General features: G+C 42.2%; 1 protein-coding gene across 3 annotated transcripts in view; it reads right to left on the bottom strand.

Moving 5' to 3' along the window:
* The window catches only part of KIF26A (kinesin family member 26A), a 245210-nt gene that overhangs the window by 12594 nt on the left and 218569 nt on the right, over window positions 1-14047 (bottom strand). For all 3 annotated transcript variants that reach the window (XM_078660270.1, XM_078660271.1, XM_078660272.1), the window contains exons 7-12: window positions 13806-13899; window positions 11701-11963; window positions 11276-11459; window positions 10852-11011; window positions 7922-8084; window positions 2618-5975 (exon numbers count right to left, since the gene is read on the bottom strand). In XM_078660270.1, the coding sequence (XP_078516396.1) occupies window positions 2618-5975; window positions 7922-8084; window positions 10852-11011; window positions 11276-11459; window positions 11701-11963; window positions 13806-13899 (4222 nt within the window). The remainder of the gene's footprint in view (window positions 1-2617; window positions 5976-7921; window positions 8085-10851; window positions 11012-11275; window positions 11460-11700; window positions 11964-13805; window positions 13900-14047) is intronic.

Raw genomic sequence — 14047 nt, 5'->3', positions numbered from 1 at the left:
GTGACAAGCCCCTGTAAATTCTTGATAATTCCACAATAATTCTTTCACAACCAGAGATATTGCACTGACTGGTAGGTTCAACCTGAAAAAACTCTGACAAACATCTTCTATAGAACAAAAAAACCCGAGACACCTGTTGTACACCACACTGCCACTTTATCACAGTTAGCATACCCACAAATAAATGCTCAGTTCTGTGTAGTGTGGATTGGAAAAATATTCATGCTACATCCTAAAGAAAATCCTAGTGCATGAATTTAATTGGTGTATGTGCCACATGGCTAAGGTATCAATAGAGCAGGGAGAGTCAGTGACATGCCTCTTGGGCAGTAACCATGTATAAAATCCTAATTATCTAAACAAGAACACATCAATCTGAACTTATTAGGGAACTGGGACATTGATCAGGGGCAAGTCAAGTGATCGTAGCCCATTCGTTTTTGGTGCATCGTTTTTTTTGTACTCCCTATCTGAAACCATCTACCAACCCACGTATTTGAATTTGAATTTGGTTATGTGTTCTAAACATCGCAAAATAACCTCTATGTTTCGTCTCCGTTTACTGAGTAGATCCCTCTTCAATCTAACTCGGCAGGTGGTCAGTTTCATGCCTGTACCATGTGTACAGGGTCAAACAGTAGGTGCAATTATTGAGTTGGGTGGGACACACAGGGTCCATAAGTCTTATAAGAGAAGCATTTCAAAAGTTGATTTCAAGATGCCAGGGCACCAATTGAGAAGTGAAGAACTGAAAGGGGAGCAAACAATTGTAGGCTTTCAGGAGGTTAGGTAGGTCTGCTCCCTCAGAACATCTTCCACCTGAACATGTAAACCAGTAAAGCAAAGAGGTTGCATTTAAAAGGGTCTTGGTCCCAGTTTCTATTCCCAGCAAAGTTATATTTGCTTGTGTGTGTGTTACGAAAAAGGATTATGGAAACAAACTTTAGAGGGTCTTCAGTGAAATTGCATTTCTAAAAGATAATAACAACTGAGGCATGTTTCCTTCCATCACAGATAGTCTGATTAAGTTGCCCAGTATCAGCACAATCACTGACTTGACTCCAAACTTTTCTATAACTAGAGCTACTTAGTTCAATAAAATCGGGATCCCTAGCAACTAATATTATTAGTGTTGTAATAGTGACCATGTACGATAAGACTAATTTAGTGGCCACCCCATGACGATTACCAGCAGGGATCACCTCAGTGCACCATGCACTAATTAAAAATGTTTTTCAATTTGGAATTCTTCTACATGTGTAATACTAGGCAGTAATAGTTGCAATGCCTGAGTCACCAGGGTAATATTAGTACTATTGCATGATTCATCACTCAAATATACACTTTACATACATTTTGGAAATCCATTTGTCTCTAAATATCAGCTTATGAGCTCTGGAAACACACACATTTTCATCACATAGACACACCTTTCAGTTTTGGGATACATATATTAATTCAACCAAGCAAAAGTTTCTAATTTAGTATGGTGGCTACACACAGGAGAGCTACTTCCAGGTAGATGGAAATCTACCGGTAGCTCACGAGCTACTCGTTGGAGAATCCTGGACTAGACTGTGAGGAGACAAATGAGGTCGGGTGAAGTGGAAGAGTGAAAGGGCATTAGCTTCTGGTCTGCCAACTAAAGGTTTCATTTTGTAAAACTTTAAAAAATGTGGAAGCTACCAAGTCTGAATTCCATAAATTATCTTTGGTTCTCGTGCACAGTTAATTTAATTTGGGCTGTAGCATAATCTGGCGTAATTTAATAAGAAAAGTTATGGACTACAGCCTTGCATATGTAATGTATTGCTGTACTAAGAGTTTAATGTACAGTTTACGGCGTCACGCTCGTCTTGGCCTCCAAGCTGTAAACTAATTTTCAATCACTTCACGTACTCTGTGTCTCTAAGAAGTGTGCTGTCAGCAAAGGTTTTGAGCTTCAGTCTCACTGTAACCTTGCTAGAATAAAGCAACTTAAAAGGTTTCATTGGCAATGCTAGTTGGCGCTCTTAAAGAGCGTTCTGAGCTGCTGACAAAGGAATAGGACTGTTATGGGCAATCTTTTGAAACAGAACCTTCACAAGAGGCTAACAGATGTGTCACTGAATACACTGAATATGACAAAACATTAAAGTCAGTTCAACGCTGAATGAAAATTGGATGCCAACTAATTTCACAAAGTTATCAAGAGACAATAAACAAAGAAATTACATGCACAGTTAAGAGAAATGCTGCATGCCCGATTATGAGTTGCTTTTTGGATGGGACTTAAATTACCTGAGGGTGATTCCCACACAGCACCCAACTATTGCAAATGTTCCTAGGAGGATGGGGAAAATAACATGTGGGACCCATATTTACTTGCTCTTAAATGTATTTCTTCCCAAATCTGGCCATGTTTCACTGCACAGATTTCTCTTGCTTTTAGCAGGGGGGAATATGTGCTTGGAAGCGCCCATGGAGACAAATGATGCTGATTCGTACATGGTGCAACTCATGAACGGGTGAGCGGTACCCCCCTTATAAAGGGATAAAACTCCACACACCTCATCAATAAGAACGTCTTAAGAAATATGGCGCACTGGCTGATTAGGAGGCTTATAATAGTTGTTACCTGTAGCTCTTTTCTTGGGGGATTTCAGTGTCCGCATACGACCAGATGATGACATTCCACTTTCACTCATTGAATCGTGTGCAGAGGAGGCACTGCCAGTAGCTTCACTGTCGCGGATCATACTCTCATAGCCACTGCTGCCGCCACTGTGGTAAAATAGTGCAGTTCTTCCCATTGCTGGGGGCAGCTCACCGCTTAAAACACTGCTATTATCACTTCCATGGCCGCTGCTATATCTCTGAGGCCGTCTTGGTGCTGTTATTTTGCTGTACGGAGAAGGCAGTACTGGAGTTGGTGACTTTTCATCACACAGGTTAATGCCGCTGTCATTCCCACTGTCAGAATCTGTTGATCCTCTAAAATGTACCTTTTTACCAGAACTTCCAGCTACTAGTTCATTCACACGACTATTGGCCGCTCTGATAGCCTGCTTTGTCCCCATAATCGTTCCTCTGCCAGGCTTGCCACTGACACACTGTACAGACCTCGCAGCAGTTTTCCCACTCGGAGGAATCCCCGCATTTTTCGATACAGCCTGGTTTAATGATTTTACAGAGGAGCTGAGATTCTTTGAGCCATTTGTGCACAGTCCCCGGTTTTTGTTGGCATTTACTACAGCCTTCTGATTGTTTATAGTTTTTGATTGACTGGCTTTATTAGGGCAAGGTGGAATATGTGTTGGAGGAGACGTCCCACTGTAGGCTATTGGTGGTACACCTAATCGGGGCACAGATCGTCCTTGCCTACCATTGTTCACACTAGAAGTACCATTTTCCCGATTTACACTTGCTTTGGATCCAACTGATGTCAGACTATCACATCTTTCGAGGGACACATGACTAGAGTGATGTCCAGCCTCTGATTTGGACATCCTAGTCTTTAAACTTGAGGTTGCTTTTGGAAAGGAATGCTCACTCTTGGGGTATGTCTTGCAAGCTGCTCCTTCATTCAAACAAGCTCCCGTCTTAGCATGTAGATGTGCCTCTTCCTCGGATTTTGACATACCTGCTCTAGCAGCCTCCAACCCATCAACTTTGACTTCACTCTGTCCTAGCAAAGCCATCTGTTTTTGTTCCAGGCTTGACTTTCGAACAGGGGGTGCCGGAGGCGTTATTCCACTTGGTCGGGGTAACATACTTGCTTTTTGTGGCAGAACCTTTTTTCCTGTGCACTGTTTCAGGCTACCAGTGGAGAAAGTTGCTTCTTGGCTCTCCTTATTCGACGCTTCTGCCTGCGACCGACTGTGAGTTACTGGCATTACACCAAGCGTAGTGGCTCCTCTTCTGAGCTGTGGCATTTTCGTTGGCGGATCAGATTTTTTGAGTGAAGATTTGCTGGCCACTTCACAGCCATCTACAACTCGCTGAGAGCATGCAAGCATTGTCTGTGATTTTGTTGCTTTGGGTGGCCCATTGAAATGTTGGGCTACTTTCGCTGGCTGCTTCTGCTCATTGCACTTCCCAGAAGCGGCAGAATGTAGTAAAAGCAGCTGCTCTTCAGATTTTGCATCCAAATGAACGTCAGCGCACATGAGCCAGGGATCATCAAATGTATGTTCCTGCATATGCAACTCTGTACAATGAAGCATGGGATTATTGTGGTTGGCAGATGAGGTAGATTTTGTTTTGCGAGGAAGACTTGAATGGATGGATTCTCTGTGGGGGGCATTGCGATAGCTTGTAGATTTAACATTGTTTTGTGGATTACTTACAGATGAAGTTTGTTTAGAAGGAGTTGCTTTGGTTAGTTCTGAGTTTCGCGGGTTGCTATTAGTGTTGGGGGATACTTGACCAGAACCAATACTATCATTGTCTACTTCTGAAAAGCAAAATCCACTATCGTTCAGGGAACTTTTCAGGCCACGAGCCTGAGATACAGTTACAATCGTAGAATCCAAGGTAAGAGATTCGTCTACCGTGGATAAATGTTTTTGAGAATCATGTAGAGTAAAATGTTCACACAATTGAGTTTCATCACTTTCAATTGTGCAAATGCTTACTTCACTGAGCCACGAGCTTATAGAGGAACGTCTGCTGCTAGTGGCATATGGATCCTCTGCAAAAGGACAAACAATACCTATGTTTACGCCATTCGTCGAAGCCATCTGTGAGGTATATGCGTCAAACTCATCGTTAATACTGCTAATAATACTAACTGGCCTAGATCCAGAGGCAAGGGCTTGGAGAGAGCAATCGCTGTTGAAACTAATGATACTAGTAGGCCTTCCGTTGTCCAACATCCCACCAATTGAAAGCTCCTCAACAACTGTAAACACAAGTTCATCTTCTCCATTAAGTTCCACAGGTTGCTGCAAAGTCACTGTGGTTGTTAAAATATCACTGTCAAAACATTTACCTCTCAGTGCGGAGTGGTAACTGTGTACCTCTATAGCCCCAGGCTGATATGGTTTGCTGCTACCAAGTGGATTGTGCACAGAATGATTTGCCATTTGTTTGCTCATTCCAACAGGAGGAGTGCGTGTTCCGCTGCTGCTGCATAGGTCTGAATAACCTTTGGGGTTTACTGCATAGTCTTTCATTTGTGGAGGTGGGGGAGCAGGGCTTGGTAAAGGCTTCCTCAAGTATGTGTTTTTTTCTTTCACTACAGGCTCTGGGGATGATTTGGTTATTTCTTGAGTCCTGGGTGAATAGGTGTTTGCTGTAGATGCATCTAAGATGAATTCTCTATCTATATCAGCTATTAAAGCCAATGCAGTCCTTTCGGTTTTGGTTTGCTCCATTTTTGATGGAGATGTGCTTGTTACATAACAGACGCCGTTATGTGGAGAGTTCTCACTTGCAGGGATATTGTGACTTTTGCTTGTGGGAACTGTGTCCTGCAAAGTAGTTCGTGAATGCACTTCCAGCAATGGCTTCTCTGCCAGTTGTGATTGTGCAAGTTCTGTGCTTTCTGGTAATTTACTGCAATTTGATCTGGCAGTTGAATCTTCACAAGAGAATTTGGCCGGTTCCTCGCTCCCATCTATGCACTCCAGCCTCTCCTGCAATTCGGCAAAGGTGTTGCACTTAAAATGGTCTTGGTCAAAGTTTCTAATCCCAGCAAAGTTATCTTTGCTTCTTTTTCTGTTAAGGGAAGGAATTATGGGAACAAACTCTGGAGGGCCTTCGTTGTCCGTCAGTTCTTGGTCAGACAAGACAGCCCCATTGGGACCAACATAGATAACAGTGTCACATGACTGCTCACTGCTGGAGGAATAATCGGGGTCACTGGACAGGCTCAGTGCAGGGAAATCAGGATCAAGTGCTATGGTTCTCGGATGGAATGGTCGCAAGTGAGGAGGTCTTCTGGCGCGGCCTTCTTCACAGGAACTTTCCCCCCCAGAGGAGCTGGATGCATACTGTTAAAGATAAAAGAACATGTGTGAGACAAAACTAATGTAAGTATTTTTAAGGATTATTTTATTCTAATGATTGCATTTAGGCAGCACACTCTAGGCCGCTATTTCAATGTGTTATCATAGGGTTCTAGGTCTAACTATTTAGTAATGTAATGTATGTTTGGGTTTACCCCATCTGCCAGCAGGTAGAAGCAGTGCTTAGTTTGTTGAACACCCAGGGTTCAATTCTCCAGGCCATATTTGTATAGATGTTTGAAAGCTTTCCAGAATAAAAAGGAAAAGCTTGTTCTCAAGGGAGTCCAATGTATGCTTTTGTCGCACTACTAATAATTTGTGTATTTGCTGAATATTCTACAATACCAACAAACCTGAGGCTTCTAAGAAGTCAGGCATCCATTCATACTTCCTTTACAAAGTTAATGCAACTAAATTGAATGTAACTGTTATCAGGACATGTAACCATAGATGTATCCATCACCCTGAAGAATTCCATGCCCTGGTTCTGAAGTTTTGTGCACTTTTATACCCCCGTTTCCTTATTCATCTGCTCTGTTGGGCGTGATGAGAGCACACTTTTTCCAAATGTTGTGGATTTTGTCAAGTCTGGTGAATATGGTGAGTCACGTCTTGGTAGCGGGGGATCACACCAAAGGGTTACTCAAAGTGTGATTGAGTCTTACACTCTTCTGTTGATTCCATGCAAGAGTGATTTGGCAGTGGATGGGAAATCCCAACAGAGAATCTTCTGTAGAGTGTGTTGTGGTGGGTGTGCACAGCCTGCTGCCTTACTGATGATCGGTCAGTAAGTGGATTGTGATAGTCCCATTAATTTATTGATTAGACCATATTGTTTATCGAAGTGTCTAAGGGTGCATGTGGCATATGGTGTTCAGATACCCAAATCCACATTATCTTACATTGATAAATAATTTTCTCTTCCAAACCTTGACCACACAGCAATTCTATGCATGGGACTTAACAAAACAAAATTCATTTCAGACATGAAAGTGAGCTATCTGAGCAGTTTAATGCCCATTTTTAACAATCCATCTTCTATATTTCTCCTTCACTCAGTGGATCCCTGCTGACACTATCCTCAACAAGCAAATCACCAAGATGGCCGCACATCCCAGAGCATCACTCCAGTCTAACCCTCTGAGCTCAACTGGTTTCAACCAAACCTTACCATCCACAAAACAACGTACTGCTGACTTAAATGAACCATCTGAAAAGCCCTCCGACTGACAAACAAAATAACCCCTCAACAAAAATCCTAGGTGTCCACACAAGACTTGCGAACTTTCCCACGCAGTTTTGATCTTTCACAATCCCACCTGCACTCAATTGCCCAATCAATCTAACTATCATGCCAACAATGGGGTAATGGGTACTCTATCTGGCATTCCTTTGTGTCCATAACTCCTGCTCTACGGCAACAAACTTCCCAGGGGAGGATCTTGGGGGTTCACTGTGTTGTCTATTGGATACAGGAATAGAAACATTGGGGCTCGGCCTGACATGTTAAAGAATATATGAGGAGCAGAGCCAGGAGTGGGGGCTCTTATAAGGATGTTGATCCGATACAAACCCAATGTGCAGGAGCAAGAAATCAGGTTGTTGCACCGCAGTTGAAATATTAACCTACAGCTATATGGTGATAATAGTATCAACTTCAAAAATATACTCAAGTAGAGATAAAAATAGTAACTGTGCTTTGATTATATTTCAGGAGTCATTATTATGGTTGTGATATATCCATGGGTTGATAGTTTGATGCAATATTATGAGTTACAAGTAGGAGAAAGTCACCAGTTGAAGAATGTCTGCAGAACATAAAATGATTCTGGAAGGTACACATGAGAGCAGGAGCCTCTAGTCTTCAGATGATTAACTAAAAACTGGGTGTTAGATGGTTATCAGAATGTAGTTTGTATGCATATACCAACCTTGGATTTCTTCTTCCTCATTCTGTGAATTCGTGATGCAAGCTGGACGGTGGTGAGTGTTTCTGCATAATTTGCTGGAGAGTCTGATATGTGAGCAATCATGGTTGTTCTGCAGTTTATGTTGCCGAGGGATTCTCTCAACAGCATAGTTAACTTGCTATCTCTAAAAAAGACACACAAACTTAATTACATGACAGAAGTATGAAAACTTTTAACATGCAAGAATCAGAGTTTCAAATTGTCTTATAAAAGGAAGTAAAAAGGTTCCAGATAATACTTCTCCCAAACCTTCAATTAAAAATATAATTATCGGTGCACTTTATTATCTCTGAGAGAGTGCTAAAAAACGGAGGATCTCTGCACAAGGAAACAGGTAGAGTGTGAAAGGGAGGTATAAAAACATGCCCTCTGTTACCACAAGTTGAAGTAAGTAAGCTGCGTTAGGGAACATTGAGAAGTGGTACGTAATGCAATAAATATTTCGGCAAATGGCTTTTTTTGTTAAAGCATGGGGAGCGCTCCAGAGACAAAATGTTAATTATCTGTAGAGTCAAACACTCATGCATCATTCATACTCAAAGGACCTGATCAAAGAAAACTGAGGAGCAGGTGGCTCTTGCAACAGATGATTGTGAGTTATCTACTGCAAAAATGGAAAGAATAGCAGATCCTTGGCTCTGAGACAGGATCAATGTGTGAGAAAATGAAGAAAAAAGCATGACAGCCCAGGATAGCAGTGACATTTGTAAGATTACCTGGGCATTCCTTCCCAGTAAGAAGCTTGACATCCTGTCACCCTTTTTAAGAAGGGATCATTAACAGACTGGAGTATCTTCTGTAAGTGAAGTAAATGAGCGAGAACTAAAAGCCTGCATTACTGAAATGACAAATCTTGCTAAAGGAGAAATGAGAAGAGTGAAGCCAGTGAAACACAGACAATCAAAAGGGAGAGGATCTATCTAGTGTGAAGGTTTCAGAACTGGATCTATAAATGCTGAGTGCACAACACCAGGTATGAAAGCTCCCTCACTATCCCTAGGTAGTCAGAAGAGTGTGTGGGCCCACAGCCATTGAAACCACAAATCTGTGCTGCTGCTTATAGGTATATGAATTGAAAGAAAAAAGACAAGCTTAACGAATGGCAACAGTCCATCAGTAACCAAAGGAAGGCTGGTGAACAAACCAAAAGACCATTATACCTGCCACACCCATCCCAATGCCCAGTCATTTCTACACCTTCACTACTGTTTAGTTATTCCACTGCTGGCTGGTCACACCCACCTCAGCAGATTTAAGGGCCTGGCCTTTAGCCAGTAGAAATACTCAACAGTTTCAAATTGATTTAAAATACTCATATATAAAATGATCACTCATACAACTGCCTTGGCAGTCATTGGTGAACAAGTGAGTGCACGTCACACTTTAGTCTCTCAAGCAGTGATGATCATGGTTGTAAAACCACAGTATAAAGATGGTGGCAGGTGAAGTCCACACCCCTGTAGAAAGTTGTCATAGGCAGCCTTCCCAGACTGCACCGCTCATACACCCCTAACTCTGCTTCATATGGTGAAGAGGGATTTTGGTATCATTATCTGCTGAACTCCCAGACAACTTTCTGAGATCTCAGAGGTGGTACCAATGAGGGTGGTCTAGGTTAGGATAGGTCAGGGATTGCCCGTAGACCACTAGTTCACCTCAGCCATCTTAAAAATCTGCAGAATGCTATTGATTTCAGATCGCATCCATTATGAGTCTGAATAAAATTAGTGACCTACAAATGAAGGGGAAAAGTATTGATCAAGCGGGGTTCTCATTAGTTCGTTTCTGGTTGGCTAGGGAAGGTTTTGTATAACAAAGGTTACCAGGCATACAAATGTACCCCATGGCCTCTATTCAGGAAACTGTCACATGTAAACATTCGCCACGTCTTCCTTTCTATGCTGCGATATGAACGCACAGATGGAAACCCAACTCCGAAATTACATGCACCACAAAATACTTCTTCAATTATTTGAACAGGGCTGGATTAGAATCCGTCTCTTGCTGTTCTCATTTGGCAGAGATGTATTTGTGAGCTGACCCTTAGAACAAGTAAATTTAAAATATCAGTGGTGGAAATTTTAAGACTATGGCTCTGATTTATAGTTCTACGGATGGGTCACTAGGTCATCAATGTGATGGATATCCAGTCCGTCGTATTACAAGTTGCAATGGATATAATGCACTTGTAATACAGCGGAAAGGAGATCTTCGATGGACGGGTTACTCCGTCACAAACGTGATGGATATCTCGTCCGTCATACTACAAGTGCCATTGGATATAATGCGCTTGTAATGTGGCGGATGGGAAATCCGTCATGTTTGTGATAGAGTAGTCCGTCCGCCGAACTCTAAATCAAGAGGTGTGGCGCAGCGGCCAGAGCGGCTGACTCCGGAGTGCAGGGCTCATGGTTTGATTGCCAGCCGCAGCTCAGCAATATGTGACTCTGGGCAATAGCTCACTTAATCTCCCAGACGGCCCTCATCGACTTGAAACCTTAAGGGGTGATATATTCGTCCTTCACAAATATGGATTATTATTATTATTATTATTATTATTATTATTATTACAATAATAAACGAGGCCCTTAGTTAAATACTTCTCGAAATAATGTAGATCTACTTTTTAACAAATGGCATGCAAATGGCTATTTAAAGATAACGTGTATGGCTGTAAGAACATGAAGCATGCAGACAGAATGACGAAGATATGCTATAAAAGTCCAGATCAACCGAAGTACAACAAATACTGCAATCTGTCTTGAGTGGATTTACCCACCGATGACTTAGTAATAGTAATACATTCATTCATGACCCTGCAGCTCCACCACATAAGCCCATGTCTTCTTGAATTTTTTATAATTAAGATGGCGCGCACTGTGTTCACTTACCTGTATGGTACATGCTTTGCACCATTAACTAAGGCCAAAATGACGTTCCCAAGCGCCGAGAGAGACAAGCACAGCGCCCCTCCTCCGTCCCTGTTCTTGCTCAGCACTTTTTCACAGCTCCCCAGATCAATGAGATGCAGGCGGCTGCGCCCTCCCGACACTGAAATAACCAAAATTACACATGCATTCAGAGCAGGGCACGGATGCGATTACCCATTCAGAACTTATTCAAACGGCAAAGAATAATGAATTAGGAAAGAGGGGGCGGTGGCACCCTCAATTAAATATTAATAACCATCTTGGGGGGTGGGGGGGACTCTAAAAAGTAGCTATTAGAGCACAAAGCTTCTCTGTGGTCCAGCTGTGATGTTTTCATTTGCAACAAAACAGAGAATTGAACAAAAATAGGGTGTGGTGAACCTACTTCCCCCCTTGCCGTTCTTTTCCATCCGGTACTGGTAGACGTGGAGGGTGAAGAGCATGTGCGAGTTCCGCCTCTCCTCCTCATCGCAGTCAGCCCGGCTGGTGCTTCTGGCGGCAATTGCAGCATCAAGGAAGAAGGCCGCTTTCTCAGCGGTGGGAGCTCTTAGCTCGCTTTGGTTTTGAAGCTTGGGGAGGAAGGAGAGAAAGGCAACTAATTAGGCTGGAGGTGAGCACTTCCACTGCACAGATTAGGTCTCCTGGGTGATAAGGAAAGCAAATATGTACACCCTGGGAGCATGGATTATAAATTAAAAGCAATCCAACAATTTACCATCTTAAAAGTAGTGGTAATGGGCTGTCAGATAAAAGGTAAAATGGATTGGCGGCCAAGGCTGAACAGAGCGCTGGCTCTAATATGCGCTCTACCTGCGTTCCGCATATTGGATCCTCCCGCAGATACACCCCGGGGGACTGGCCGTCCTGCAGGCTGCCAGTGGCCACTTCAGAAAGCAAATCCTTGAGATTTTCCTCTTTGCCGCAGATCTCCACCGCAGACACTCGGATGGAGAAGCGTGTCCCGGCCTTTTCTTTGCGCTCGTTGATCAGCTTGAAGAGCCAGGAGATTGCACAGGGGACAATGCCAAGGCCTTGAGTGGAGCTGTCCTTCCCCATCATGGTGTAGGTTTTACCTGCCGCGAGAGCACAAGTGGAAGGCTCAATTCACACACTAATCAGACCCTTGACACATTCCATTGGATCCTGCCCCATTTTTCTAAAGAGCGAATATGTATTCTTTCTTAAACTCTTCTTATTAATATTTAGTTTTTATCACTTAATCCTCTAAGAAAAAACATTGCATAAGGCACATCCTTATGTAATTGTGGACCCATTCCTCTATTTTCTAAACCACTCTTTTCACACCGGGCTTTTATATAAACCCTCATCTGAAGTGGCTGAAAATTGAATAAGGGTGTGGAAATGGTAATTACCAAATTTTTACAGGTGTTTTACCATTATTTTGTGGATTTAATATTGACCTACCAAATTATCGTATCTATGATACCAACATATAATCAGGGTAATATAGAAATGGAGTTAAGAATAGTAAATCTATACTTCCCTATATAGACTTAACATGACAATATGCTGCAGTCCATATTGTGGATACGATATTTAGGCAGGGCAGTATAAAACCACAATACAACCTATTTATCACATTCTAGCTGAAATGTTGAACTCTTGCACTACATATTGGAAAATCTATTACTGTTATGACCAGATTAAAAGCTAGTGGTAACTACATAAATGAAAAAACAGATGGTAAACATGATTGTTACAAGTTATTACCCATTTTGTGGGGGAAAGCATAAACCAAAAGCAATACAGCTGATCCCGATAGCACTATGCAGATAGTATTCTAGGCTTTAACTGCAGAACTATTGTGTGCAGCCATAAAGATCACAGGGCCAGATGTACTGACACCGTTTGCAAAAAGTGGTTGTAAATTGCACACATATTCCTTTTAAATGGACTCTGATTTTGTGCAGCATCCTATCTACTAATAGATCGGATCAGCAAATCACAATTCACAGGGGTCATAGAACGATCTGCCCAATGAATATTAAACAGGCAGGTCGAAATTTGTGACACCATGTAATGGGCTACAAACACAGGGATGGTGGCCTGCGAGGGACAGCAGACCACCATCCTTATTTTTGCATTTCCAAAAGAAAACCTTTTTTTCAAAAAATAAATTAACCCATGTTCTTTAAAAAAACAACTGATGATGCTTTTAAAAAGCAACAGTTTCCCTTTGGGAAAACATCAGGAGGCACAGAAAATGGTCCACTGGATCACTGCTGCTAAGAAAATTCCCAATTCGGAATGTTCCCCGTTGTGAATCGGTGACCAACACCTTTGAGTTTTCAATAGTTGTTCAAGGGTTTGTCACCAGAACTGTGATTGCAAACCAGTGATACAATGCATACCGAATTGTAATTTGGATGGAACACCCCTTTAACGCCCCTTCCAAATTGCAATTAGGTATGGGTTGCAAAACGCATTTTACAAGTCGGACAAACATTTCCAACTCGTAAAATGGGTTTTATACATCATGTAAAGGCATTTTGCGGTCATAAATCCAGTGATTGTGTGAATCCCATTGTTCGCGATTGCAAAATCCTTTAATACACACAACACAAAATTAGTCATACATTTTTTTTAAAAGACACATTTTATTTTTCTCAAGTGAGTAGCCTTGATGACAGTTTGCTTCTTTTCTTGCATTTTAGGGTTAATAACACTTTTAGTCAAAATTAGAACGCGATTGATCAACGCAAAAGCTGCAACCTCTATATTTTTTAACTAAACCAACTCAACCTCGCTTAGCAAACAGGAACGTGCTAAGCGTGCAAAGCGGAGAGCAAAATGTAAAATCTTTTCCCATTCGCTAGGTTTGTTGTACAGAATCTGACAGCATGTAATTACGAGGGCTGACATAGCAATTAACTGTAACGCATTTGAGAGCTCACCGAGCTTGACGTGACCAAAGCAAAATATGCAGCCATCTGCACCGTTCACGACAGACTGGATGACTTCTGCCACTGTCCCGGAGCAAACCTCGGCCTGGAGGAAAAGGAAGCATCCGTTACCACACATCGAGCAGTTCCCGCTCTCATTGCCACACAAGAAATGCACAGATGAGGACTTTTTCATACTAGAGAGTAGCATTGATTTCATGTGTCTGCCCCTAATTCACACAGAAATTTGTGCA

The sequence above is a fragment of the Lissotriton helveticus genome, chromosome 9, assembly GCF_964261635.1.
Source record: "Lissotriton helveticus chromosome 9, aLisHel1.1, whole genome shotgun sequence".
NCBI classification, from domain to species: Eukaryota; Metazoa; Chordata; class Amphibia; order Caudata; family Salamandridae; genus Lissotriton; species Lissotriton helveticus.
This window is presented reverse-complemented; position numbering and strand designations above follow the sequence as displayed.